The 27,528-nt window shown below is 43.0% G+C and overlaps 1 protein-coding gene across 1 annotated transcript in view; it reads left to right on the top strand.

Annotated features, from left to right (window-relative positions):
- GABRA6 (gamma-aminobutyric acid type A receptor subunit alpha6) overlaps positions 1 to 27,528 on the top strand; it is a 111,655-nt gene that overhangs the window by 33,727 nt on the left and 50,400 nt on the right. The window contains exon 8 of the mRNA XM_044277834.1: positions 525 to 778. Coding sequence (XP_044133769.1) covers positions 525 to 778 — 254 coding nt within the window. The remainder of the gene's footprint in view (positions 1 to 524; positions 779 to 27,528) is intronic.

Genomic DNA, 27,528 nt, shown 5'->3' with positions numbered 1-27,528 from the left:
AGGGGGTCAAGCAATACTCATAGTCGGTAAACAGGCAGATCTCAGTGCATGCAATTCCATATAAAAAAATACAAAGTCAAGGCAGACAGCAAAGGGTGAGTACAGTAGACAGTAAGTGCACTGGAGAATAAACCAAAGAGTTTATATACGTAACAGTCAGAAGTTTAGTACATGGGCAGATAATCAGAATAGCACACCTTCACTAGTAAACTAGAAACCTAACCTAAAACAAGAAATAAGAAGGCACTCCAAAAATTTGAAGCAGCTTTATATCTGCAGACAGAGGAAAGAGAGGAAAAGAGTGGTGGTCAAGGCAAAAATAGGACTAGTAGTAGTTCAATGAATAATGTTATTGATTAAAGCAGTGGGGCAGCGACGGACATGGGCCACAAATTTAACCAATAATTAGCAGTTTGAAAACATTTCCCCCTTACAGCAATCTCTCGATAATACAAATTATTTCCTTTTTTCAATTATGACGTCAATTCTGATTCTGTAATTTTTTTCTTAATGTTGTTTTGAAGGAATTACAACAGTTCTAACAATGACCACTTTAGGAATCAGCGCAAGACATTCCTTTCCTAAAGTGTCCTATGCAACTGCTATGGATTGGTTCATAGCTGTCTGCTTCGCATTTGTCTTTTCTGCCCTTATTGAGTTTGCTGCAGTAAATTACTTTACCAATCGTCAGACACAACAGGCAATGGCAAAAGCAACTAAAGAATCTGCACTATCAACTGTGGCTATAACAGCATCAGCCGAAGGAGAAATTGTCACGGTAGGTTTTGCATACAGTTCCATTAAGAGTTTGTTAATACTGCACTACTGCCATGGGAGATGGTCTCATGACTCAACCATCAGATTTGCTGTTGTAAATAAACAGGGACATTTTTTCAAATATGTTACGATTAAGTTTCCGTAAAATCCATAGGTTTCTATCAAACTATGGGGGAGATTTATCAAACTGGTTTAAATTAGAACTAAATTAGAACTAGTTAGTTGCCCATAGCAACCAATCAGATTCCACCTTTCATTTTTCAGAGCTTTGGAATTTTAGTTTTTTACAGCATTCACTATGGGGTAAAATTGAGCTGTTACTTTCATTCTCTAGGTTAGTGTGATTATAATGAAAGTACATTTGTATAATTTTTCTTGTGGGGGAGTTAAAGTTACAAAAAATTGCAAATTGGGGGGTGATTTGAACATATAAATATATACAGTACAAACCAAAAGTTTGGACACGCCTTCTCATTCAAAGAGTTTTCTTTATTTTCATGACTATGAAAATTGTAGATTCACACTGAAGGCATCAAAACTATGAATTAACACATGTGGAATTATATACATAACAAAAAAGTGTGAAACAACTGAAAATATTCAATTTCTTCAAAGTAGCCACCTTTTGCTTTGATTACTGTTTTGCACACTCTTGGCATTCTCTTGATGAGCTTCAAGAGGTAGTCACCTGAAATGGTCTTCCAGCAGTCTTGAAGAAGTTCCCAGAGATGCTTAGCACTTGTTGGCCCTTTTGCATTCACTCTGCGGTCCAGCTCACCCCAAACCATCTTGATTGGGTTCAGGTCCGGCGACTGTGGAGGCCAGGTCATCTGGCACAGCACCCCATCACCCTCCTTCATGGTCAAATAGCCCTTACATAGCCTGGAGGTGTGTTTGGGGTCATTGTCCTGTTGAAAAATAAATGGTGGTCCAACTAAACGCAAACTGGATAGAATAGCATGCCGCTGCAAGATGCTGTGGTAGCCATGCTGTTTCAGTATGCCTTCAATTTTGAATAAATCCCCAACAGTGTCACCAGCAAAGCACCCCCACACCATCACACCTCCTCCTCCATGCTTTACGGTGGGAACCAGGCATGTAGAGTCCATCCGTTCACCTTTTCTGCGTCGCACAAAGACACGGAACCAAAGATCTCAAATTTGGACTCATCAGACCAAAGCACAGATTTCTACTGGTCTAATGTCCATTCCTTGTGTTCTTTAGCCCAAACAAGTCTCTTCTGCTGGTTGACTGTCCTTAGCAGTGGTTTCCTAGCAGATATTCTACCATGAAGGCCTGATTCACACAGTCTCCTCTAAACAGTTGTTCTAGAGATGTGTCTGCTGCTAGAACTCTGTGTGGCATTGACCTGGTCTCTAATCTGAGCTGCTGTTAACCTGCGATTTCTGAGGCTGGTGACTCGGATGAACTTATCCTCCGCAGAAGAGGTGGCTCTTGGTCTTCCTTTCCTGGGGTGGTCCGCATGTGAGCCAGTTTCTTTGTAGCGCTTGATGGTTTTTGTGACTGCACTTGGGGACACTTTCAAAGTTTTCCCAATTTTTCGGACTGGCTGACCTTCATTTCTTAAAGTAATGATGGCCACTCGTTTTTCTTTACTTAGCTGCTTTTTTCTTGCCATAATACAAATTCTAACAGTCTATTCAGTAGGACTATCAGCTGTGTATCCACCTGACTTCCCCACAACGCAACTGATGGTCCCAACCCCATTTATAAGGCAAGAAATCTCACTTATTAAACCTGACAGGGCACACCTGTGAAGTGAAAACCATTTCAGGTGACTACCTCATGAAGCTCATCAAGAGAATGCCAAGAGTGTGCAAAGCAGTAATCAAAGCAAAAAGTGGCTACTTTGAAGAACCTAGAATATGACATATTTTCAGTTGTTTCACACTTTTTTGTTATGTATATAATTCCACATGTGTTAATTCATAGTTTTGATGCCTTCAGTGTGAATCCACAATTTTCATAGTCATGAAAACAAAGAAAACTCTTTGAATGAGAAGGTGTGTCCAAACGTTTGGTCCGTACTGTATATATATATATATATATATATATATATATATATACATATATACAAAGGAAAAATGGCGGCACTGGCTGCACTAGGAGAAAAACTGGTGCACGTTCCTGGGGAATCAACCTCTTTTCCCAACCAATATATCCAGAAAAAGGACGGCACTCCAGCAGGATGAAAGTGAAAAGCTTCTTTTAATCGACCATACGGTGCAACGTTTTCGGCTCAACTGAGCCTTTCTCAACTGAGCCTTGAGAAAGGCTCAGTTGAGCCGAAACGTTGCACCGTATGGTCGATTAAAAGAAGCTTTTCACTTTCATCCTGCTGGAGTGCCGTCCTTTTTCTGGATATATATATATATATATATATATATATATATATATTTAAATGAATTTCTGTCTATCTGTTCTTTATGCACGGCCAAACCACTGGACAGATCTGCACCAAATTTGGCACATAGGTGCATCAGATTTCCAGGAAGGTTTTAGACCAGGACATATTGGTCCTGACTAATTTCCCCCCAAAAAATTGTATTGCCAATAGGCGCTCTCAGTTTCACTCACATTCTGTTTTTCACACAGTCACATGACCCTTATTATCCAATAGAAACTTACAGGATCTTTAGCCTTGACATATACAGTTACACCAGGTCTCCATAACAACCATTTTCCTTCACTGTTAGGTGGCAGGGTGCAGTGGAAGTCTAATATTAAGGAGACAGGGTGCTGCGGACGTCTTATATTAAGGGGGTGTGGTGCAGTGGAGGGGACACTCCTAAAGGGAAGGAGCCATGTACAGGTCAATGTTAAGCAACTTTCACACTAGCGCTTTTGCTGGATCCGGCAGGGTTCAGCAAAAACGCTTCCGTTACTGATAATACAACCATCTGCACCTGTTATGAATAGATCAGGTTGTTTTAGGTTGTAATATAGCTGAAATGGATCCGTCATGAACTCCATTGAAAGTCAATGGGGATGAATCAGTTTTCTATCGTGTCAAATTGTGTCAGAGAAAATTGATCCGTCCCCATTGACTTGCATTGTTGGTCATTACGGATCCGTCTTGCTCCGCATCCCATGACAGAAAGCAAACTGTGTTTTCTCTCCGGTATGAGAATGCAACCAAACGGAATGTAATGCATTTTGGAGCATTCCCTTCTGTCCAGTTATGTTTTGCCCCATTGAAAATGAATAGGGACAAAACAAAAGCGTTTTTTTTCCCCTGGTATTGAGACTCTATGATGGGTCTCAATACAGGAAAATATTAACGCTAGTGTGAAAGTAGACTAAAGGAGGTGGGGGGGTCACTGTTAACCGGTAAAAATGCTGTTGAGGTCACTGTTAAGGGGGGTGGGCCGCTGCTGTGTCACTAATATGGGGGTGGGCTGCTGTGGAGGCAAATGTTAAGGGGGTGGGGCCCTGTAGAGGTCACTGTTAAGTAATAGATTGCTGTGGAGGGTCACTGTAAAGGGTGCAGTCCACTGTGGAGGTGCAGTCCACTGTGAAGGTGAACATTAAGGCGGTGGGTGCTGTAGAGGTCACTCTTAAGGGGACAAGCGCTGTGGAGGTCACAGTTAAGGTGGCCAGGTACTGTGAAGGTCAATGTTAAGGAGGCAAGGTGCTGTAGAGGTCACTGTTAAAAGGGCAAGCCGCTGTTACGGTCACTGTTAAAATGGTGGCATATTTTGGAGGTCACTGTTGGCAACGATGTGTTATGGATGTCAAATGTTAAGGCGGTGGGCCTCTGTGGAGGTTACTGTTAAGTGGGAAGGCTGCTGTGAAGGTCAAACTTAAGGGGGTGAGCAGCAGCTGAAGTCAATGTTATGGGGCAATGCAATGGAGGGTCAGTGTTAAAGGTATGAGCTGCTGTAGAGAACACTGTTATGGGAGTTGGGGCTGTGAAGTTCACAGTTAACAGGGTGGGGCACTGTGGAGGTTACTGTTAAGGGGGGGGTCTGCTGTAGAGGTTAGAGTTAAGGGGGTGGCCTGCCATGGAGATAACTTTTAAGGGGGCAGGGTGCTGTAGAGGTCACTGTTATGGGGGACACTGTGGATATCATTAAACTTAACACACAGACATTTAATGAAATAGTGAAAATATACCCGTTCAAAACCAAGTCATCCTGCTAGTCTCTTATATATCTAAAAATTAGTTTCTGTCTGTCTGTTCTTTGTGCAAGACCAAAGGACTGGACCAATCTTCACCAAATTTGGCACACAGGTACATCAGGTGTCCGGGAAGGTATTAGACTGGGTATCAACTTTCTAGGACGTACCGTTCCTGAGATATTCCCAAAAATAATGACCTGCATTAGCCAATAGTAGCCTGGAAGTCTTTCTCTTCATATCCCAACTGCCATACTCATGGTCACATGTTCTTTATCAGCCAATAGAAGCCCACAGGCCCTTAGTTTCCACATACACACAATTTTACTCCAGGTTTCCATAACAACCCAGCCATTTTTCTTCACTGCTGCAGGTCAGCTTTAAAGGGGCAGCTCACTGTGGATGGCATTGTTAAGGGGGCAGGGGCCACTATTAAAGGGGTAGCTGCTGTGGAGGGCACTGTTAAAGGGGCGGGCACTGTGGACGTCCCTGTTAAACGGGGCATTTACTGTGAATGTTACTGTTAAGAGGAAATGCCACTGTGGAGGTCACTTTTAAAGAGGCAGGCACTTTGGAGTTCACTGTTAAGGGGAAGGGTCCACTATTAAAGGAGCAGCAGCTATGGAGGTCACTGTTAAGTCAGAAGGGTACTGTGAGGTCACTGTTAAGGTAGAGTGGGTTACTGTGAAGGTCATTGTTAAAGGGTCGGGTGCTGTGGAGGTCTCTGTTAAGGGGGAAGGAAACAGTGGAGGTCACAGATAAGGGGACAGTCCCCTATGGTGGTCAGTATTAATGGGTGGGCATCTGCGGCGGTCACTATCAAGGGAGTCGGGTGCTGTGAAGGTCAAAGTTAAGGGAATGGGCTGCTGTGGAGGTCCCATTTTAACAAGGCGGGACACTGTGGGGGGGTCAGTGTTAAGGGGTGGTGGGCTGTGGAGTTCACTGTTAAGGGTGTGGGTGCTGTATAGGTCACTGTTATGGGGGATACTATTGACAAATTTTAATGACACACGCAAACATTAAAGTGTAGCCGTCATGTTTTCATTAAAAAAAAATATATATTTTAGCATATATTACTGCTGCAGCATCATTATGCATAAAGCAATCTTTAGTTTTGTCACATACCACTGTTTTCTTTGAGTTTTTCTCTTATTTAGAGCTCTTTTAACATTTACAATATGAGGACCTTCTCAAGGTGGCTTCTCTGCCAGTTCTCTGAGGCCAAAACTGCTTTCCCTCACTTCACAGCCACTCATATTGGATTACTGAGAGACATGCCTCGGCACTTTGAAGCCTAATGCAGGCATGCAGTGGGAAGGACCGCCCCCCTCTGTCTTCCTGTCTTCTTAGCCGGAGACAGATAAGTCATAGCAACTGTCTTTTACAGGAGCAGTGGAAAGGGACAGGGGACATTAATGAAAGATATTATTATGAGGTAATTACAGCTCTTTTGACAATCATTGACATGCTAACTCAGGTATGCATGCCTAGCTCTAATAAACTATCAAATATATGACAGTTACACTTTAAATGAAATCGATTAAATATACCCGTGCAAAGCTGGGTCCTTCTGCTAGTCTTTTTTATATATAAAAATGTATTTCTGTCTGTTGTCTGTCTGTTCTTTATGCAAGCCCAAACGACTGGACCGATTTGCACCAAATTTGGCACATAGGTACATTGGGTGTCTAGGAAGGTTTTAGATTGGATCTCAGCTCTCTAGAACACAGCGTTCCTATGATATTACCAAAAACTATATTACCCAATAGGAGCTTGCAGCTTCACTCACATTATGTCATACATACAGTTAGATGACCTTTTATTATCCAATAGAAGCTCCCATGTCCTTAAGTCTTGGTGAAGGACAATTTGGTCCATTTGAGTGTCACCACGCCCCCTGCGGCACTGAAAACCCTCTCTGTGATGACACTGGAGGCTGGGCAAGAAAGAAGACAGAGAGCATTCTGTGCCATTTGGGGTCGTGTTGTACATGCGGTCAGGGAGCAACATATGCACCATAGACAGGCCAGAGTGAAAAAACTGCTCCTTCATGCTGAGTAAACTGAACTGACTGTTGCTGTTGCGGCTTCTGCTGCTTATGGGACCAGGAGGTGAGTGACTCTGGGCAGGCAGAGAGTGACTTTCCTTACATACACACTGGTGGCAGCTGCCTGCTCGCCGAAAACTATGGCAAGCTACGCACAGTGTTTCCTTATAATAATGTAATTTGGCCTCCCTTTTGGAGGGATGAAAGCATTCTCTAATTTGCTTTGATGGTGTTGGTCTAAAAGCATGACTATCCAGTCATCAGACTGATTAATGTCAATGATACGGCTGTCAGTGTGTTAGAAAATGAGCATATAGCTTACTATTCTCCTCCTTTATGGGAGTTTCTCCTTGTGGGTGCCCAACAGCTACAGGGTAGACAGCTAGATGCCTTAGCTGTACTTCTCCTGTTGTCCCCTGCTGCACGAGCGTTAGTGTCTGTTCTACGATAAATATGAGAGGATGTGATAATTCTTGCCACAGTTGTCCCTGCTGACAAACTTTGCGGCCTCTTCGAGGGCTCCAGCACCCAACAGGCTGCTACTGCCTTATCTCGAAACAACACATGCTCCCTGCTGAGGCAATCTGTTGCATGACAAATTTGCTCCTGGAATATAGCGGCAGACTGTTCTGTCATTGCAAATTCAGGAGAACATTCCCCGCCTAGTAAGAATGGCTGAATTGTGAGGACAGTCTCCTGGACATTGGTAGCACCTTCCGCAAGCCAATGTGCTTTTTCTAAAAGTGTTGCATGACTAGATTAGTGATATGTCCCATGCAGTTGTAAGCCATGTACCGGGGTGGGCTCGCCAGGATACAACAAAGTCACGATCAAGGAAAGCAACTCTGACACCAGCTTTTGAAAAAACTGAATTTTATTAACACATGATAATAAACACAACCACAAATTCTGAGAACATAAAATAAGTTTAAATACACCCAGCTCAAATGCTGAGTCCTCGGCGTTGCACAGCATGGCACCCCCGGATCGATGTCAGCATAAATTTAGAGGTAATTCACCTACTAGCAGGCATAACTAAAACTGCCTTGCTGTATCTATAATTACCCTGAAACCAACACGAACAATTGGTTGGGTGCTTAGTACGGGCTGACCTGCGGTGCAACACAGCAGTTCACAATCTTACCGTGCTCTATATTATTCTCCCTCCCATGACTAGTCCTGTAGCACGTGCCTGATTATTTCTCCTGAACAAAACGCTGAACTGGATAAAGTTCCTGGGGGTATTTATCAGCTCTCAAATGTGCAATGTCCCTTTTAGTAATGGAGTTCTTGTAGTACAGTAGCAACACTTTAGACCTGACACAAAGCAGATACCCTAAGTAACTAGCTACAGGCCTGGTCTAATTCTCTAGGCGACAATACTGCTGTATGTGCGTGTACGATCTTACTGACCCGGGTCTGCTCTTTATCCACTGATGACTCTGAACCAAACAACCAGTCTCTCCAGCAAACATGAGGTCCCGCAGAGTATGCAGATTTTGGTCCTTAGCTCTTGTCAGCCTTCCTGGAAACAATCCTTCTTTCCCTGGACAGGATCTGGGTCTTCACTCAGCTGGAGCTATGGTCACTGAGGGGGTCCTCTTTCTCCAGGATCCATCAGTTTGTCTGCTCACACACAGCTCCCACACCTCTTATGAATATGGAAATATATATATATACAGTCAGTCAGTCAGCTGTACCTAGGAAACAACAGCATCTTGTGGCCAAACAGCAGAAAGTCAGTCCAGAAAATGTAACCTCATTTAAACAAACACAATGTTCAGACAATGAGAGCTGTTTCCCCATCTCACACAGGAAGCATGTGTTATTTCACCCATTTTCTGGGCAGTCTTGATGTTGCGCCAATTGTCGCTAAATACTAGGGATGAGCGAATGGAAATATCCAAAGTGGACTTAAATCCGAATTTCAAGAAAAATTTCATTTGGAGCAAAGCTGAATTTCCTCATGCTTCTTGGTAACTAATAAATTTTCCCTGAAATGGCGTTTAAAAAAAAAAATAAAAAATATTCACCTCATCCATTTGAGTGTGAAGAGTATGCCGTGGCCATCTTAATTGAAGATCCCACACAAAATCCTGTGCACTGTGACATATGACGTCACTACGGCTGCCAGCTTGATGATGTCATCATGCATGGCAAGAGATTTCGAGCGGTATCTTCAATCAAGATGGCTGGGGTGGCCTCTTCGCGCTCAAATGGATAAGGTGAGTATTATTATTATTATTATTATTAATAATTATTATTATATATTTTATTTTTTACTGGATTAACTCCTGAAAGCCCTCACGACTATTCTCAGATGCAGCGATCAGCGATGAATGCCAAATCTGAGGGGTTCAATGACAGGGGGTGGCACAATCACTGTTCCCCTACTTAGAAAAAAATGTGCTTTGACAAAAAGTTAATTTGTTTGTGAAATTTGGCGAAGCAGCCAAATAAAATTTTGCTAAACTTTGTTCAACACTACTGACTACCTTGCCCAGGTGGAGTTGGTTGAGTTGGGTGACAGCCAGCAGATGTTTGCTCCTTGATGTACTTAAGCAACTGTTTGCCTATGTGGCTACTCTTAAATAGAGATGGCCTTGCTGTTCGTCGGGCGGTCGTTTCACGGCAAACTTTGCTCATTCACAGTTCGCCGAACATGCGAACACATGGCGATGTCTGCCGGCACCATTTTATTTTGCATTGTGCCAAACTTTGACTCATGACACAAGGGTGGGACAGGACAGCCAATTGAGACATTTCAGCACATGGACACACCACCTACCCTATAAATAAACCCGATCTAGTCGTCATTTTACATTCAGTCTTTTGCCAGTGTAGGGAGAGGTTGCTGTGTGGAGCAGGGACTGACTGTTAGAGACACCAAACGCTAGCTAATAGGGCCACAAAATTCCTTTTAAGGACTGGTTAAGGTGTGATATAGATAGGTGTGACATACTGAGGGGTGTAATATACTTATACTTTCTAACACAGAAAGTATATTATAGTGCATTTGTATTGTGCAGCAGTTGTGTGCGGTCGACCGCCTTAAGAACGCACCTGGCCTCCCATCACCGAGCCAAGTAGGAGCAACACCGTCAGAACCCATAAAGCCACACTCCCGGCGCTCCACGTCCTGCCTCTTCTCCTTTTTCTCCTCTCTCCTCCCATTTGTCCTGCACTCCACCTTTTACCGTGCCGTCGTCGCATTCATCTGGCAAAAGGCAGCCTTCCGTGGCCCAAATGTTCGAAATTAAAAAGGTGATGATGCCGGATAAACCTCTTGCCCTACTGACATATAAACTGGTGGACTCGGATGCCTTTGTGGCACACCACAATGGAATGTTTCTGGAAGGAAATATTTCTCCCAGAAGAGCATCCCAGAGCTATATGGCCATGTTCGGTGCCAAGATACATCTGACCACAGACACGTGGTCTAGAAAACACGGGCAGGGAAGGTACATAACTGTTACTGCCCACTGGGTGAACCTTCTGACGGCTGTCAAGCATGCAACCCGTGGCACCTGTGTGGATTTTGTCTTACCGCCACGGATTGCATGCAGGCCTGCCTCTCCTCCTCCTCCTACTCCATCCTCCGTCTCCTCCTCGGCTGACCACTCCTTTTCCACTGCTACCGCCTCTTCCGCTGCACCCCCCAAGCTCCCAAGAACCTATTCGATGTGCCAGGTGAGACGTTGCCATGCTGTGCTGCTGCTGTTGCACCTGGAAGCCAAGAGCCACACCGGTCCTGCACTCCTTTCAGCTTAGCGGTCACATACTGATCAGTGGTTAACCCTGCTCAATTTGACAGTTGGCAAAGTGGTGTGCGACAAAGGTGCCAATCTGCTGAGCTTGCTAAAACAGGGCAAAATGATACACGGGCCATGAATGGCACTTGTCCTGAACTTAGTCGTGTAGTGATTCGTTGCCAAATACCCCGGGGTCCAGGACGTCTTGCGGCAGGCCAGGAAAATCTCTGGCCATTTTAGATCTTACACTGCCGTGGCTCGCCTTGCTGACGTTCAGCGGTGACACTATTTGCCCTTCAGATGTCTGATTTGTGACTGCCGAGGTACTAGAACTCCACCTTGTATATAATTGATAGTCTGCTCCAGCAAAAAAGTGCCATTAACGACTACCCGTACGAACTCTGCAACCGGCCATTTGATGAGATCAACAAACTGGTCAGTCACAGCCAGGGTGCCATCAGTGACATCGTACCTTACACCTTCTTTATGGAGCGTGCATTGCGTTGTGTCATAGATTAAGCCATCGAGGGGCCGGAGCAGGAAGATGAGGAAATCGCTAGGCTGAATGAATTCCCAGGGGGGCTACTCCATCGGAGACAAGTCAGCAGGACTATGAAGAAGAGTCAGAGAAGAATGGTGCCTGGGGGGAGGAGGAGGAGCAAGAAGAGCAGATTTTAAACTTTTCTGGGATCCCTGGTGTTGTCCATGGATTAGAGGAGGAGACAGAGGACAACAATCTCCTGGGCAATGAGCAGGAGCCAGGCCACTCCACCGCTTCTAATTTAGTGGAAATGGGAGCCTTCATGCTCCAGTGTTTGAAGAGGGACACCCGTATAAAAAGCATAAAGGGCAAGGACAAGTACTGGGTAGCAATGTACTTAGACCCCTGGTACAAACACAAAATGGCAGACATGTTTCCAGCATCACAGAGTGCTGTTAGAATGCAGCATTTCCAGGCCTTGCTTTGAGAGATGAATTCTGCTGTTGCGGGCGCTGGCAGAGGAATTTCCACCCACAGTTAAACAGTTGCGAGTACCAATCCTACAGCCCATGCAAGAAGAGGGTGGTTTGAAGATGTGCTGATCACTTCAGATATGAGATCATTCTTGCAGCCAATCCATCGACACCTGCCCTCCGGATCAAGCCTCAGGGAAGGCCTAGACCGACAGGTGTCTGACTAAATTGGGTTAATGGCCATTGTGGACGCCCTGAGATGCGCAGAACCTCTTGACTACTTGGTGTGCAGGCTTGACCTGTGGCCAGAGCTGGCACAATTTGCCATGGAACTCTCGGCTTGCCCCTCGTCCAGTGTCCTGTCCAAAAAGACAATCAGCGCAGCAGAGAGCATCGTGACCAATAAGAGAACTCACCTAGCTCACGACAGTGTTGTTTACCTAACATTTCTAAAAATTAATGAGGAAATTATCTCTCGGAGGAATTCAACACCTTAGACAACCACGCTTAATTGAATTTCCTCATGCCAGCCCACACATATCCGCCATCACCCAGAGCAAATAATGGCCCCTGTCTTATGTAAATACAGCGGCATAAAAGGCCTTTTCTGTCCGGTGAATGCCTAATGTTTGGGACCTAGGAGGAATTCAACACCTGTGATGACCACGTGTTATCAAATTTCAACTATTTTCATTAGGTTTTTTTTCAAGAGGGGGGATTTTGTTAGCCATGTTTTTAATCCAATTTTATATTTTTTGTTCTTTTTTACATATGTATTTGACATGTATTTGTACTGGCCTGCAGTAAAATTGATATCCAATGACCGTCTAATATACCTCCAGCCACATAATCATTTGATGTTTTTTGTCTGGTGAATGAATGATTTTTGGAGCCTGTAGTCCACTGGCCTGCAGTAAAATTGATATCCATTGACCGTCTAATATACCTCCAGCCACATAATCACTTGATGTTTTCTGTCCGGTGAATGCCTAATGTTGGGGGCCTTTACTCCACTGGCCTGCAGTAAAACTGATATCCATTGACCGTCACTTGATCTTTTATGTACAGTGAATGTATAATTTTTGGGCCTGTAATCTAACTGGCCAACAGTAAAATTGTTATACGGTGACCGCCTAATGTACCGTCAGCCACATTATCAATTGTTCTTGTCTGTACGGCAAATGCATAATTTTTGGGGCCTGTAGTCTACTGGCCTGCAGTAAAATTGATATCCAATGACCGTCTAATATACCTCCAGCCACCTAATCACTTGATGTTTTCTGTCCAGTGAATGAATAATTTTTGGGGCCTGTAGTCCACTGGCCTGCAGTAAAATTGATATCCATTGACCGTATACCTCCAGCCACATAATCACTTGATGTTTTCTGTCCGGTGAATGCCTAATGTTGGAGGCCTTTACTCCACTGGCCTGCAGTAAAACTGATATTCATTGACCGTCACTTGATCTTTTATGTACAGTGAATGTATAATTTTTGGGCCTGTAATCTAACTGGCCAACAGTAAAATTGTTATACGGTGACCGCCTAATGTACCGCCAGCCACATTATCAATTGTTCTTGTCTGTACGGCAAATGCATAATTTTTGGGGCCTGTAGTCTACTGGCCTGCAGTAAAATTGATATCCAATGACCGTCTAATATACCTCCAGCCACCTAATCACTTGATGTTTTCTGTCCAGTGAATGAATAATTTTTGGGGCCTGTAGTCCACTGGCCTGCAGTAAAATTGATATCCATTGACCGTATACCTCCAGCCACATAATCACTTGAAGTTTTCTGTCCGGTGAATGCCTAATGTTGGGGGCCTTTACTCCACTGGCCTGCAGTAAAACTGATATCTATTGACCGTCACTTGATCTTTTATGTACAGGGAATGCATAATTTTTGGGCCTGTAATCTAACTGGCCAACAGTAAAATTGTTATACGGTGACCGCCTAATATACCTCCAGCCACATTATCAATTGTTCTTGTCTGTACGGTGAAGGCATAATTTTTGGGGCCTGTAGTCTACTGGCCTGCAGTAAAATTGATATCCAATGACCATCTAATATACCTCCAGCCACATAATCACTTGATGTTTTCTGTCCAGTGAATGAATAATTTTTGGGGCCTGTAGTCCACTGGCCTGCAGTAAAATTGATATCCATTGACCGTCTAATTTACCTCCAGCCACATAATCATGTGATCTTTTATGCATGGTGAATCCATATTTTTTGAGCCTGTAGTCTACTGGCCTCCAGTAAAATTGATATCCAATGACCGTCTAGTATTCCTCCAGCCACATAATCACTTGTTCTTTTCTGAACATTGTATGAATAATTTCTGGGGCCTGTACTCCACTGTCCTGAAGTAAAATTGTTATCCAATGACCGTATACCTCCAGCCACATAATCACTTGATGTTTTCTGTCCGGTGAATTCCTAATGTTGGGGGCTTGTACTTCACTGGCCTTCAGTAAAACTGATATAACTTCAGCATCATAATCACTTTATCTTTTATGTAAGGTGAATGTATAATTTTTGGGTAGGGTTGAGCAAACCCGAACTGTAAAGTTCGGGTTCGTACCAAACTTTAAGATTTTTGGATTTTTGTGACCCGAACACCGAACATTTCAGTAAAAGTTTGGGTTCGGTGTTCGGCAATTTCTTGGCGCTTTTTGAAAGGCTGCAGAGCAGCCAATCAACAAGCGTTTAACTGTGTGACCTTAGAAGCCATCACAGCCATGCCTACTAATGGCATGGCTGTGATTGGCCAGTGGAACATGTGACTCAGCCTCTATATAAGCTGGAGTCACGTAGCGCTGCACGTCACTCTGCTGGTACTAGTGTAGGGAGAGGATGCTGCTGGTGATTTCAGGAAGAGAATAGGACTGAATCTGTGATCAGAACGCCAATATAACTCAGCGATCTACATAGATTTAGTTGTGTAGGTGCAATGCACAATCTTTTTACCCTGCCTCGAGCCCAGTGACAGAAATAAAATACTTTTATCCGTCTGTTAGTTATGTGGGCGGTGGTGGTGGCCATTTTATGCAAGCTCAGTGCACCAGCACTGCATCTTAGCTTTTGTGACATTTAACTCCAAGCTTAAAATACTGCACTAATAATTTGGTTTAAAAAAACACCCTCTTTTGGCAATATATAACATCTGGTGCATTTGCAGGATTAGTCAGTTTGCCATTTAAGCTAGAAATACAGCCATAATTTTCTGGGTTTTTACAAACACCATTTTTGGGCAAATTACACTATTTTACAGCCCTTGATGCATCTGCACCAGTGAAATGTAAGTGTTATATGCAGCTTTCATATTCTATTAGTAAAAAAACACACTTTTTTGGAAATATCCAACATCTGGATTAGTCAGTGTGCACTTTAAGCTAGAAATACAGCCATAATTTGCTGGGTTTTTAAAAACACCCTTTTTGTGGAAAATACACTATTTTGCAGCCCTAGCTGCATGTGGAGGTGCAAAATTAAATCGTTATATAATGATGTCATATTAAGTTATTAAATAAACACCCATTTTGGGCAAAAATAATAATTTTGCAGCTTTTTCTGCATATGTCATTGTGAGATACACCCTTTAGATACTGTGGTTCTATTAAGATATTTTAAAAACAGCCATTTTGTGCATGCATAAAAATTAAATTTCAGGTCTAGTCTGGATCAGTATGTGTGAGATACACCCTTTAGATGCTGTGGTTATATTCAGTTATTTGAAAAACACCTATTTTGGTCAACAATCTTTAATTGTGGCCTAGTGTGCATCTGTAAGTGTGAGATACACCATTTAGATACTGTGGTTATATTCTTCTATTAATAAAACACCCATTTTGGGCAAAATACACAATTTTACAGCTCTAGCTTCATCCGAACGTGTGAAATTCAAGCTTTATCTACTGCTGTCATATTCTGTTATTAAACAAACACCCATTTTGGGACAAAAACTTCATTTTGCAGCCTTTGCTGCATATGTCATTGTGAGATATACACTTTAGATACTGTGGTTCTATTAAGATACTTGCAAAACAGCCATTTTGTGCTCAAAATTTAATTTCAGGTCTAGTCTGGATCAGTACGTGTGAGATACACCTTTTAGATACTGTGGTTCTATTCAATAATTTGAAAAACAGCCATTTTGGGCAAAAATCTTTAATTGCGGCCTAGTGTGCATCTGTACGTGCGAGATACACCCTTTAGATACTGTGGTTATATTCTTCTATTAATTAAACACCCATTTTGGGCAAAATACAAAATTTTACAGCCCTTGCTGCATCCGAACGTGTCAAATTCAAGGGTTATATACTGCTGTCATATTCAGTTATTTAAAAAAAAATGTTTTGAGCAAAAAAGTTAATTTTGCACCCTTTGCTGCATATGTCATTGTGAGATACACACTTTAGATACTGTGGTTATATTCAGTTATTTGAAAACAGACATTTTGGGCAAAATCTTTAATTGTGGCCTAGTCTGGATCAGTACGTGTGAGATACACCCTTTAGATACTGTGGGGTATATTCAGTTATTTGAAAAACACCCATTTTGGACCAAAAACTTCTTTTTGCAGCCTTTGCTGTGTATGTCATTGTGAAATACACCCTTTAGATACTGTGGTTCTATACACATATTTGCAAAACAGCCATTTTGGGCAAAAATATTTAATTGCGGTCTAGTCTGGATCAGGGAATGTGAGATACACCCTTTAGATACTGTGGTTATATTTAGTTATTGAAAAACACCCATTTTGGACAGAAATCTTTAATTGCGGCATAGTCTGCATCTGTACATGGGAGATACACCCTTTAGATACTGTGGTTCTATACACATATTTGCAAAACAGCCATTTTGTGCACAAAACTTAAATTCTGGCTTAGTCTGGATCAGTACGAGTGAGATACACCCTTTAGATACTGTGGTTCTATTCAGTAATTTGAAAAACAGCCATTTTGGGCAAAAAAATATTTAATTGCGGCCTAGTCTGCATCAGGGCGTGTGAGATACACCCTTTAGATACGGTAATTCTATTCAATAATTTGAAAAAAAAATAAAAATTTGGGCAGAAATCTTTAATTGCTGCCTAGTCTGCATCTGTACGTGTGAGGTACACCCTTTAAATACTGTGGTTATATTTTTCTATTAATAAAACACCCATTTTGGACAAAATACAAAATTTTACAGCCCTTGCTGCATCCGAACATTTCAAATTCAAGGGTTATATACTGCTGTCTTATTCAGCTATTAAACCAAAACCCGTTTTGGGCAAAAAAACTTAATTTTACAGCCTTTGCTACATATGTCATTGTGAGATGCACACATTAGATACTATGGTTATATTCAGTTAATTTGAAAACAGCCATTTTGTGCACAAAACTTAACTTCCGGCCTAGTCTGGATCAGTACGTGTGAGATATACCCTGTAAATACTGTGGTTCTATTCAATAATTTGAAAAACAGCCTTTTTAAGCAAAAATATTTAATTGCGGCCTAGTCTGGATCAGGGCATGTGAGATACACCCTTTAGATACTGTGGTTATATTCAGTTATTTGAAAAACAGCCATTTTGAGCAAAAATCTTTAATTGCGGCCTAGTCTGGATCAGGGAGTGTGAGATACACCCTTTAGATACTGTGGTTGTATTCAATAATATGAAAAACAGCCATTTTTGGCAAAAAATATTTATTGCGGCCTAGTCTGGATGAGGGCGTGTGAGATACACCCTTTAGATACTGTGGTTATATTCAGTTATTTGAAAAACACCCATTTTGGGCAAAAATCTTTTATTGCAGCCTCGTCTGGATCAGGGCATGTGAGATACATACTTTAGATACTGTGATTATATTCAGTTATTTGAAAAACACCTATTTTGGGCAAAAATAAATAATTGCGGCCTAGTCTGGATCAGAGCGTGTGAGAAACACCCTTTAGATTACGTGGTTCTATAAAGTTATTTGAAAAACACCTATTTTGGGCAAAAACCTTTAATTGCGGCCTAGTCTGGATCTGTAACTGTGAGGTGCACCCTTTAGATACTGTGGTTATATTCTTCTATTAATAAAACACTATTTTTGGGCAAAAACCTTTATTGCGCCCTATTCTGCATCTGTACGTGTGAGATACAACCTTTACATACTGTCGTTCTATTCTGCTATTAATTAAACACTCATTTCGGGCAAGATCCTAAATTTCAGAAATATGAGGAGAGTGTTAAATTAGGGATGTGGCCAAGTTTGTGGTGCTGCTGGTGGAGCTCCTGTGATACTCCGCTAGATACTGTGGTTATATTCAGTTATTTGAAAACAGACATTTTGGGCAAAATCTTTAATTGCGGCCTAGTCTGGATCAGTACGTGTGAGATACACCCTTTAGATACTGTGGGGTATATTCAGTTATTTGGGAGGACCATCGCAACGCGTCTCGGATGATGACGAAACACAGGTGCCAACTGCTGGGGCTTTCGAAAGTGTGCAGACTGTCAAGAAGGGCAGGGGTGAAAACTGGGTGGAAGATGATGTGGAGGACGATGAGGTCCTCGACCCCACATGGAATCAAGGTCATGCGAGTGACCTGTGTAGTTCGGAGGAAGAGGCTGTGGTTGCACAGAGCCAGCAGCACAGCAGAAGAGGGAGCAGGGTGCAAAAGCAGGGCAGCCGTCCCCTAGACGGTACGCCTGCTACTGCCCACCGCAGCAAGGGACCGAGCACACCAAAGCCAGCTCCAAGGAGTTCCCTGATGTGACAGTAATTCAGACAATGTGCTGACGACAAGACATGAGTGGTTTGCACGCTGTGCAATCACAGCCTGAAGTGAGGCATAAACGTTCTCAACCTGAGCACAACCTGCATGACCAGGCATTTAAGTGCAAAGCACGAGCTGCAGTGGAGTAGACACCTCAAAAACCAAGAAAGATCTCTGGCTCCTCCTGCTTTCTCTTCTGCTGCAGTCTCGGCCTCTTCATCTCCCTCTGGAGTGACAGTGCCATCTGCCACCTCGCAAACAGAGGATCTGCCAGCAACACCACCACCTGGGTCACCAAGCATCTCCGCAATGTCCCACGGAGGCGTTCAGCTCTCCATCGCCAAAACACTGTAGAGGAAGAGGAAGTACCCCCCTAACCACCCACGATCTCTAGCCCTGAATGCCAGCATTTCTAAATGACTGGCCTTTGAAATGCTGTCATTCCGTCTGGTGGAGACGGATAGTTTTAAAGGCCTTATGGCGGTGGCTGTCCCACAGTACGTCAGGCCCAGCTGCCATTACTTTTTCAGGCGAGCCATCCCTTCCCTGCACAACCAAGTGGGGGACAAAATCAGGTGTGCACAGCGCAATGCCATCTGTGGCAAGGTGCACCTCACTACGGATACGTGGACCAGTAAGCATGGTCAGGTACGTTATATCTCCATAACAGCACACTGGGTAAATGCAATGGCGGCTGGACCTGAGGCGGATAGCAGTTTGGCACATATCCTTCCACCACGAGGATTGCAGGGCACTTCAGTTTGCCTCCTGTTGCTTCCTCCTCCTACTCCACTTCCTCATCTTCTACCAGCTCCTCATCCGGTCAGCGTAACACCTTCACCACCAACTTAAGCACAGCCAGGGGTAAACAACAGCAGGCAGTTTTAAAACTTATCTGTTTGGGGGACAAATCCCACAACGCGCAGGAGCTGTGGAGGGGCTTTAAACAACAGACCAATGAATGGATGGTACCAGTGAGCCTTAAGCCTGGCCTGGTCGTGTGCGATAATGGGCAAAATCTTGTAGCAGCTCTGGGACTAGCCTGTTTGACGCACATCCCTTACCTGGTGCATGTGCTGAATTTGGTGGTGCAGAGATTCCTTAAAAATTACCCCGATATGTCAGAGCTGCAGCATAAAGTGCAGGCCCTCTGTGTGCGCTTTCGGTGTTCTCATCCTGCTGCTTGTCTATCAGCGCTGCAGTGTAACTTCGGCCTTCCCGCTCAACGTCTGATATGCGACGTGCCCACAAGGTGGAACTCCACCTTGCACATGCTGGACAGACTGTGCGAGCAGCAGTAGGTGATAGTGGAGTTTAAGCTGCAGCATGCATGGGTGAGCCGCTCTGCGGAACAGCACCACTTCACCAACAATGAATGGGCCTCCATGCGAGACCTGTGTTCCTTGCTGCGCTGTTTTGAGTACTCCACCAACATGGCCAGTACCAATATCGCCGTTCTCAGCGTTACTATTCCACTTCTATGCCTCCTTGAAAAAACGCTGGTGATGATGGAAGAGGATGTGGCACAGGAGGAGGAGGAAGAGGGATCATTTCGTAGGGTTTCCGGCCAATGATTCACCAGTGGCTCCGAGAGTAGGTTACTGCACCCACAATCGCCAGGTACACTATTGTCCAGCCAGGGCACAGTTCTGGAGAATGGGGAGGTGGAGGATGAGAAGAAGGAACCATGTTCACAGCAGAGTTGCACCCAGACCAGATCATGGCCATCACTGGTGCGTGGCTGGGGGGGATACAGAGGACACAGACTATACACCTCCCACAGCGGACAGCTTTTTGTTGCCTCTGGGCAGCCTGGCACACATGAGCGATTACATGCTGCAGTGTCTCCGCAATGACCGCCGAGTTGCCCACATTCTAATTTGTGTTGATTATTGGGTGGCCACGCTGCTGGAACCCCTTTACAAGGACAACTTACCGTCTATAATTCCCTCACTGGAGCGTGATCGGAAGATGCGCGAGTACAAGTGCACGCTGGTAGACATGCTGCTGGTGGCATTCCCATCTGACAGCGGGGGCACAGTGGAAGCACAAGGCGAAGGCAGAGGATAAGGAAGAGGTCGCCAATGCAGCTGGGGCACCGCCAGCATCTCTGAAGGCAGGGTTAGCATGGCCGAAATGTTGAAAAGCTTTGTCAGCACGCCACAACAACCAGCACCACCAGCTGATATGGAACGTCTTAGCAGGAGGCAGCATTTTACCAACATGGTGGAGCAGTATGTGTGCACATGCCTACACGTACTGAATGAAGGGTCTGCCCCCTTCAACTTCTGGGTCTATAAATTGGGCACATGACCTGAGCTTGCCCTTTACACCTTGGAGGTGCTGGCCTGCCCTGCAGCCAGTGCATTATTTTAATGTGTGTTTAGCATGGCAGGGGGCTTTATCACAGACAAGCTCAGCCTCCTGTCCACAGCCAATGTGAACAACCTCACGTTTATTAAAATGAACCTGGCATGGATCCCACAGGACTTGTCCGTACCTTGTGCAGAATAGACATGTATACCGGGCTTGCTCATTCTTGTAATCTGAATATTTCACACTCTTTTAGAGTGTACCCTAATTTAAAAATAAAATTAAAATTAAAACCAAAACCAGCGTTGGAGTGTCCTCCAATGCTGCTTCCACCTACACCGCCTACTCAAACTCAGACTTCATATGGACCTCCACCTCATAAATCTAATTTTTTTTTTATTTGTATGTATTTTATTTTATTTTCGGTCATTTCACGACTTTGTCTGTTACATTTTCCGGTGAAATTCACCAATTTTTGGGTGTGATGTACCACTGCTATATCTAGTAGACAGGTTAAAACATTTCACACATTTGTCGGTTACATTTTCGGGTGAAATTCACCAATTTTTGGGTGTGATGTACCACTGCTATACCTAGTAGACGGGTTAAAAAAATTCACACATTTGACTGTTACATTTTCGTGTGAAATTCACCAATATTTGGTTGTAATATACTTCTCCTCTACCTAGTTGACAGCTTAAATTATTTCACAAATTTTTATTTCACATTTTCGGGTGACATTAAACAATTTTTTTCTGTCAAAGACCCTTGCTCTACCAAGTTGACAGGTTAATAAATTTCACAAATTTTTCTGTTACATTCTTGGGTTAACATTTTACAATTTTGGACGTGAATAAACACCTGCTCTGCATAGGTGACAGGGAATACAATTTAAGAAATTCTTTTTTAATTAATGCCCGCCACCTCCTTTCATTCAATGCTTAAACTTTAACAAGTTGTCCCACATTTGCACGTCAATAATTTGTCACACATTTGCACTTCAATAATTTGTCCCACATTTGTGCCTCAATAACTTTTCCCATATTTCCGATTTTTCAACAAAAAAAAATGTAATCCATTTATCTCCCTTGGATTTGGTCTCTCTTTCTCACGCTCCCTCTCCGGCATGGAACCCTGATTCGCCGATAACCGCGATCAACATGGTAGGCTCAGAAAAGAACATTGAAAGTTAATAGAGAAGATATCCAAATGGATGTCACTGGGGCACCTCTGCACAGGGACATCAATTAAAAAAAAAATTATAAACCCCTGCTCTGCATAGTTGAAAGGGAATAAAATTCAAGGAATTCGTCTTTAGTTGATGCTTAAACTTTAACAAGTTATCCCACATTTGTGCTTTAATACTTTGGTATTAAAGCACATATCATATTTATTTGAAACAACTAATCTCCCTTGGATGTGGTCTCTCTTTCTCACGCTCCCTCTCCAGTGTGGATCCCTGATTCACCGATAGCCGTGATCAACATGGTAGGCTCAGAAAAGAACATCGAAAGTTGATAGAGAAGATATCCAAATGGATGGTGGACGTCACAGGGACGTGCGATCAGGCAGAAGTTATCTAGAGTCAACAAAGCAGCAGCAGGGCCTCTCCTGGCTAAAGTTTCCAAATCCAAAATACCACAGTGACATTCCCTATATATTTTTTTTTAATCATTCCAATAACAGGGCATCTTAAGAGTCCTGTATTATTATTTATCGTCACTACCTCCTAAAGTCGGGAATGGGTAATTGCCGCGCTCCCCCTACTTTCCTAAAAATTCTTCCGTTTTAATAGCTTCTCCCACATTTCCGCTCGATCATAATTAAATTTCATCTATTGATCTCCCTTGGATGTGGTCTCTCTATCTCATGCTTCCTCTCCGGGGTGGAACCCTGATTCGCGGATAGCTGTGATTAACATGGTAGGAGCAGAAAAGAACATCGAAAGTTGATAGAGCAGATATCCAATTGGATCGTGAACATCACGGGGACGTGCAGCATGGTGGGACAGTATGTGAGCAGATGCCTAAATGAACTGACTGACAGGGGTCAGCCCCTGCAACTTTTGGGTCTCTAAATTGTGCACATGGCCTGAGCTTGCCCTTTACACCTTGGAGGTGCTGGCCTGCCCTGCAGCCAGTGTATTGTCTGAACGTGTGCTTAGCACGACTAAAGGGGGTTATCACAGGTTATATTTCCCAATGTTTTGGGGTGTACCCTAATCTAAACAAAAAAATAAATAAATAAATAAAACCAAAAAACAGTGTAGGCTACCTCTTCCTCCTCCACTACTGCTTCCACCTACACCGCCACATCCACCTCGTCCTCCTAGATCACGATTTTTTTTTTTTGGTGTATTTTATGTTATTTAAAGTCATTTCCTTATCCACTTTGGTTTGCAGAGCACTTGCCATGCTCTTAACCACAGTTTGATGCAATTTGCAGCCCTCTAGCCCTTTCCATGACATTTTTACATCCATTTTAGTGCTCAAAAGTTTGGGTCCCCATTGACTTCAAGGGGGTTCTGGTTCGGGGCCAAGTTCGGGTCAGCCGAACCTGTTGAACTCGAACATCCAGGTGTCCGCTTAACTCTATTTTTGGGTCCTGTAATCTAACTGGCCAACTGTACCTCCAACTACATTATCAATTGTTCTTTTCTGTATGGTGAATGAATAATTTTTGGTGCCTGAAGTCCACTGGCCTGCAGTAAAATTGATATCCATTGACTGTCTAATATACCTGCAGCCACATAATCACTTGATATTTGCTGTACGGTGAATGCCTAATTGTTGGGCCCTCGGAGGAATTCAACACCTGTGAAGACAACATGTTATCGAATTTCACCTATATCATTTGGGTTTATTCAATAGGGGGGGATTTTGTTAGCCATGTTTTTAATCAAATGTTATATTTTTAGTTTTTTTAGACATATATATTTGACATTTATTTGTACAGGCCTGCAGTAAAATTGATATCCAATGATCGTCTAATATACCTCCAGCCACATAATCACTTGTTCTTTTCTGAACATTGGATGAATAATTTTTGGGGCCTGTACTCCACTGGCCTGAAGTTAAATTGTTATCCAATGACCGTTTACCTCTAGCCACATAATCACTTCATGTTTTCTGTCCGGTGAATGCCTAATGTTGGGAGCCTGTACTCCACTGGCCTAAAATACATTTTTTCTAGGCTCCAGCAGGCCACATTTTTGACAGTTTTCCTTTAAGATGCATAAAAATGGCCCCTGATTAAAATACATATTTTTTGTGGGAAGTTTTGCCATTGATCTCTCTCTGGTATGTCACTGTCACTGTCCATGTTGTGGGACTATATGTGCACTTCTTGTAAGTATTTGGGGCTGAAATAATGACCTGAAGGTTTTTCTGGTTCGCCTGGCATTAAAATAAAGGGGGCCCGCCGTGCCCTTGCAGTTCGCCAACATTTGATCGCGTTCACGAATCATCCCTGCCGATGTTCGTCTAGCACTACTCTTAAACAGTGATGAATGGCAGGCGCAATATTCAAATTCATGAAAATTTGCAAATATTTGGGTGAATATTTGTCATATATTCGCAAATTCGAGAATTCGTGATCTCCAGTCATTATTTTCTTGATTGCGAAAATGGGCAATCAAAAAATTTGCGATAACAAAATTCACGATTAACACTACTCCTAAATTCAAAGATATTGCAGTCTTCTCATTATCCCACAAGCAAGAAGCAGTAAGGGATCATGGGTACTGTTGAAAAGAATATAGAATATTCACGATTACGAAGATATAGCACTATATTCTAGATATTCGTGAATTCTCGAAGTGCCAATATTCGCGATAAAAATTTGCGATTTTAATATTCGTGCTCAACACTACTCTTGAACTATCTTGAACTTTCTGGAACTATCTTGAACTATCTGGAGATGCCCTGACATGGATTTTGGTCTAGTATTTTATTTATGATTTAAACTGCTACCCTCTGTATTGTTAAACACATGTGGCAGAGTTGTATTGCTATATTTCAAAAAAAAATAAATATGTCTGGAGATGCTTTGACATGGACTTGTTGACACTTAGAGATTTCAAATGCTACCCTCTGTATTGTAAGACAACTGTTGCACACTTGTATTCTGTATTGTTATATTTCCGAACAAATAAAACTTGAACTGTCTGGGTATGCCCTGACACAGATTTCAGACTAGTATTTCATGTTATCATGAGGTTCTGCAGCAGCTGCAGTTGTGTTATAAGGCATTAAAGGGCTTCTGTCACCCCACTAAAGTGATTTTTTTTTTTTTTTGGGCTAGTTACATTCGTTATAGTGCGATATATGAGAATATAATGTTGTTACTTACTTTCATGCGGCCGTTTCTTAAGAAAAAAGTTTTATTATATGCAAATCAGGTCTCTACCAGCAAGTAGGGCGTCTACTTGCTGGTAGCCGCTGCAAAAAAACGCCCCCTCGTCGTGTTGATTGACAGGGCCAGCCGTGATCTCCTCCTCCGGCCGGCCCTGTCAGCATTTTAAAAATCGCGCGCCTCTGTTCATTCGGCACAGGCGCTCTGAGATGAGGAGGTTTGTCTCCTCAGAACTCCCTCAGTGCGCCTGCGCCGATGACATCACCGAAAGAGAAGACGTCATCGGCGCAGGCGCACTGAGGGAGTTCTGAGGAGACAAACCTCCTCATCTCAGAGCGCCTGCGCCGAATGAACAGATGCGCGCGATTTTTGAAATACTGACAGGGCCGGCCGGAGGAGGAGATCACAGCTGGCCCTGTCAATCATCACGAGGAGGGGGCGGTTTTTTGCGGCGGCTACCAGCAAGTAGACGCCCTACTTGCTGGTAGAGACCGGATTTGCATATTATAAAACTTCGTTTTCACAAGAAACAGCCGCATGAAAGTAAGTAACAACATTATATTCTCATATATCGCACTATAACGAATGTAACTAGCCAAAAAAAAAATAATCACTTTAGTGGGGTGACAGAAGCCCTTTAACTACAGCTAGAATATATTGACAGACACATCCAGCCTCAGATCACTTCTCAATCACTGGCTGAAATATTTCCCTGCCTTTCTCTACTGTGCACAATTCTTCTTTTTAAACTTTCCCTTCACTGTCCTTGACTCTAGAATAGAACCTTGATTGTGACTTTACACTGTCCCTAAGATAATTTTCTGTCAGATTCTTCTACACCCATCCTCCTTTATTCTCATCCTAACACAGAATGAGATTCTATTCATTCTGCAAGAGCACCACCCTGCCATCTGCAGTACTGATTGGTTGACCCAGGCTGTCTGTCGGCCTGCTAGCCAATCAGAAGAAGCCCCCATTTCCTCTCAGGTTCATATGAGCATCCTTCTAACTCACTAGAACCTGAAAACCTGTGCTGTGTCTATATCACATGGTCAGTAATTTGCATCAGGATTTCATCATGATTTGGAAGCCAAAAGCAGTAGTAGGTCCAAAACACAGACAACATGTGAATATTTTTTTGACGTTATCTCTGTTTTGGACCCAATCTTGTTTTTACCTTAACAATACTCATCAAATACTGATGCAAAAAAAATGACCAAATACTAACCGTGTGAAAGAAGCCATTAAAGTCCTGCATTTTTCCTTGTTAAAAAATTTGATTTCAGATGTACATTGCCAAAATGGATGCAAATTGAGCATAACACCTCTGTCAGACAGTCAGTATTTGGTCAGTAAAAATGACCTTGTAAAATGGATTACATAGGAGACAAGATAAAGCATACATACAATAACATACTGGTGGACGTAGATAAACTAATTCTTGTAAATACAGGTCCGCCTATGCTGTCATAGTAACTTCCGACACCTAAGCTAACCAGTATGTTACTGGCCACTAACAGTATGACCACTCGTGCCATGGAGGGTAGGCAGATGTGTGAAGTCATATCTGAATTTTACTATGTCCAATATAATTATATAATTTATGTATGTATGTATGCTTTATCTTGCCCCTATATAGTCTGTTTTTACACTGTCATTATTGTTGTACCCAGGGTAAGCATAGCACAGTTTGAGCACCATTGGCACTTCTGTATCTGCCCACAGATGAGAGTTCCGTGATGTCAGTCGTGACCTGGGAGGCAAAGTTTTTGGGCAGGTTGCCCTTGCTGTGGCCGGCTTTAGGGCTGGGGCGGAAGTGGACATGTTGTGGGGATCTGACACTGGCCATGTGCCCACTACTGGATTACATCCACATGTCCTTGTACACGTGACTGCAAACCTGATGGCAGATTGGTGCCATGCCTCTTTTTATACTTGGCCCTAGACTGCTAATATCAAGCCTCCTGACAAAGCCTGTGCAAAAAGCCACATCGAGATGTGTTCTGATCCCTTTGCTTCAGGCTCCTTCAAACATGTCTACAAGGTTGGTTTTCTCCCTGATTTATATGATTTTGTTGATATGTACAGGGACTTCCTCTTTGTTTTACAGTGACTTGGGAGTGAAGGGATTTTAAAGTGTGGATCTAACTCCACTAAAGTTTTGGGTCCACTGTGTTTTTACCCCAGCTACTGATTTATTTAATGGATCGTTATGGGATTGGTAACCCCCATATTAGTTATTAGTTACATGTATTTTCATCTTTTGTGGGAGCATGTGTATGTGGAGGGTTTTACACTCAGCACAGTATTTGTCTTATGTTCTTGTCCTAATTTTTGTATAATCTGTCTTATATATTTATGTTGAAATACAATAATTATGTATACTGTGATAATATGGACAGTGCTGGAAGGTGTGTATATCCCACTCAGATACCTT

Source organism: Bufo gargarizans, chromosome 2 (genome assembly GCF_014858855.1).
Source record: "Bufo gargarizans isolate SCDJY-AF-19 chromosome 2, ASM1485885v1, whole genome shotgun sequence".
NCBI lineage: Eukaryota > Metazoa > Chordata > Amphibia > Anura > Bufonidae > Bufo > Bufo gargarizans.
The sequence above is the reverse complement of the archived record's forward strand: the minus strand, read 5'-3'. Positions and strand labels throughout refer to the sequence as shown.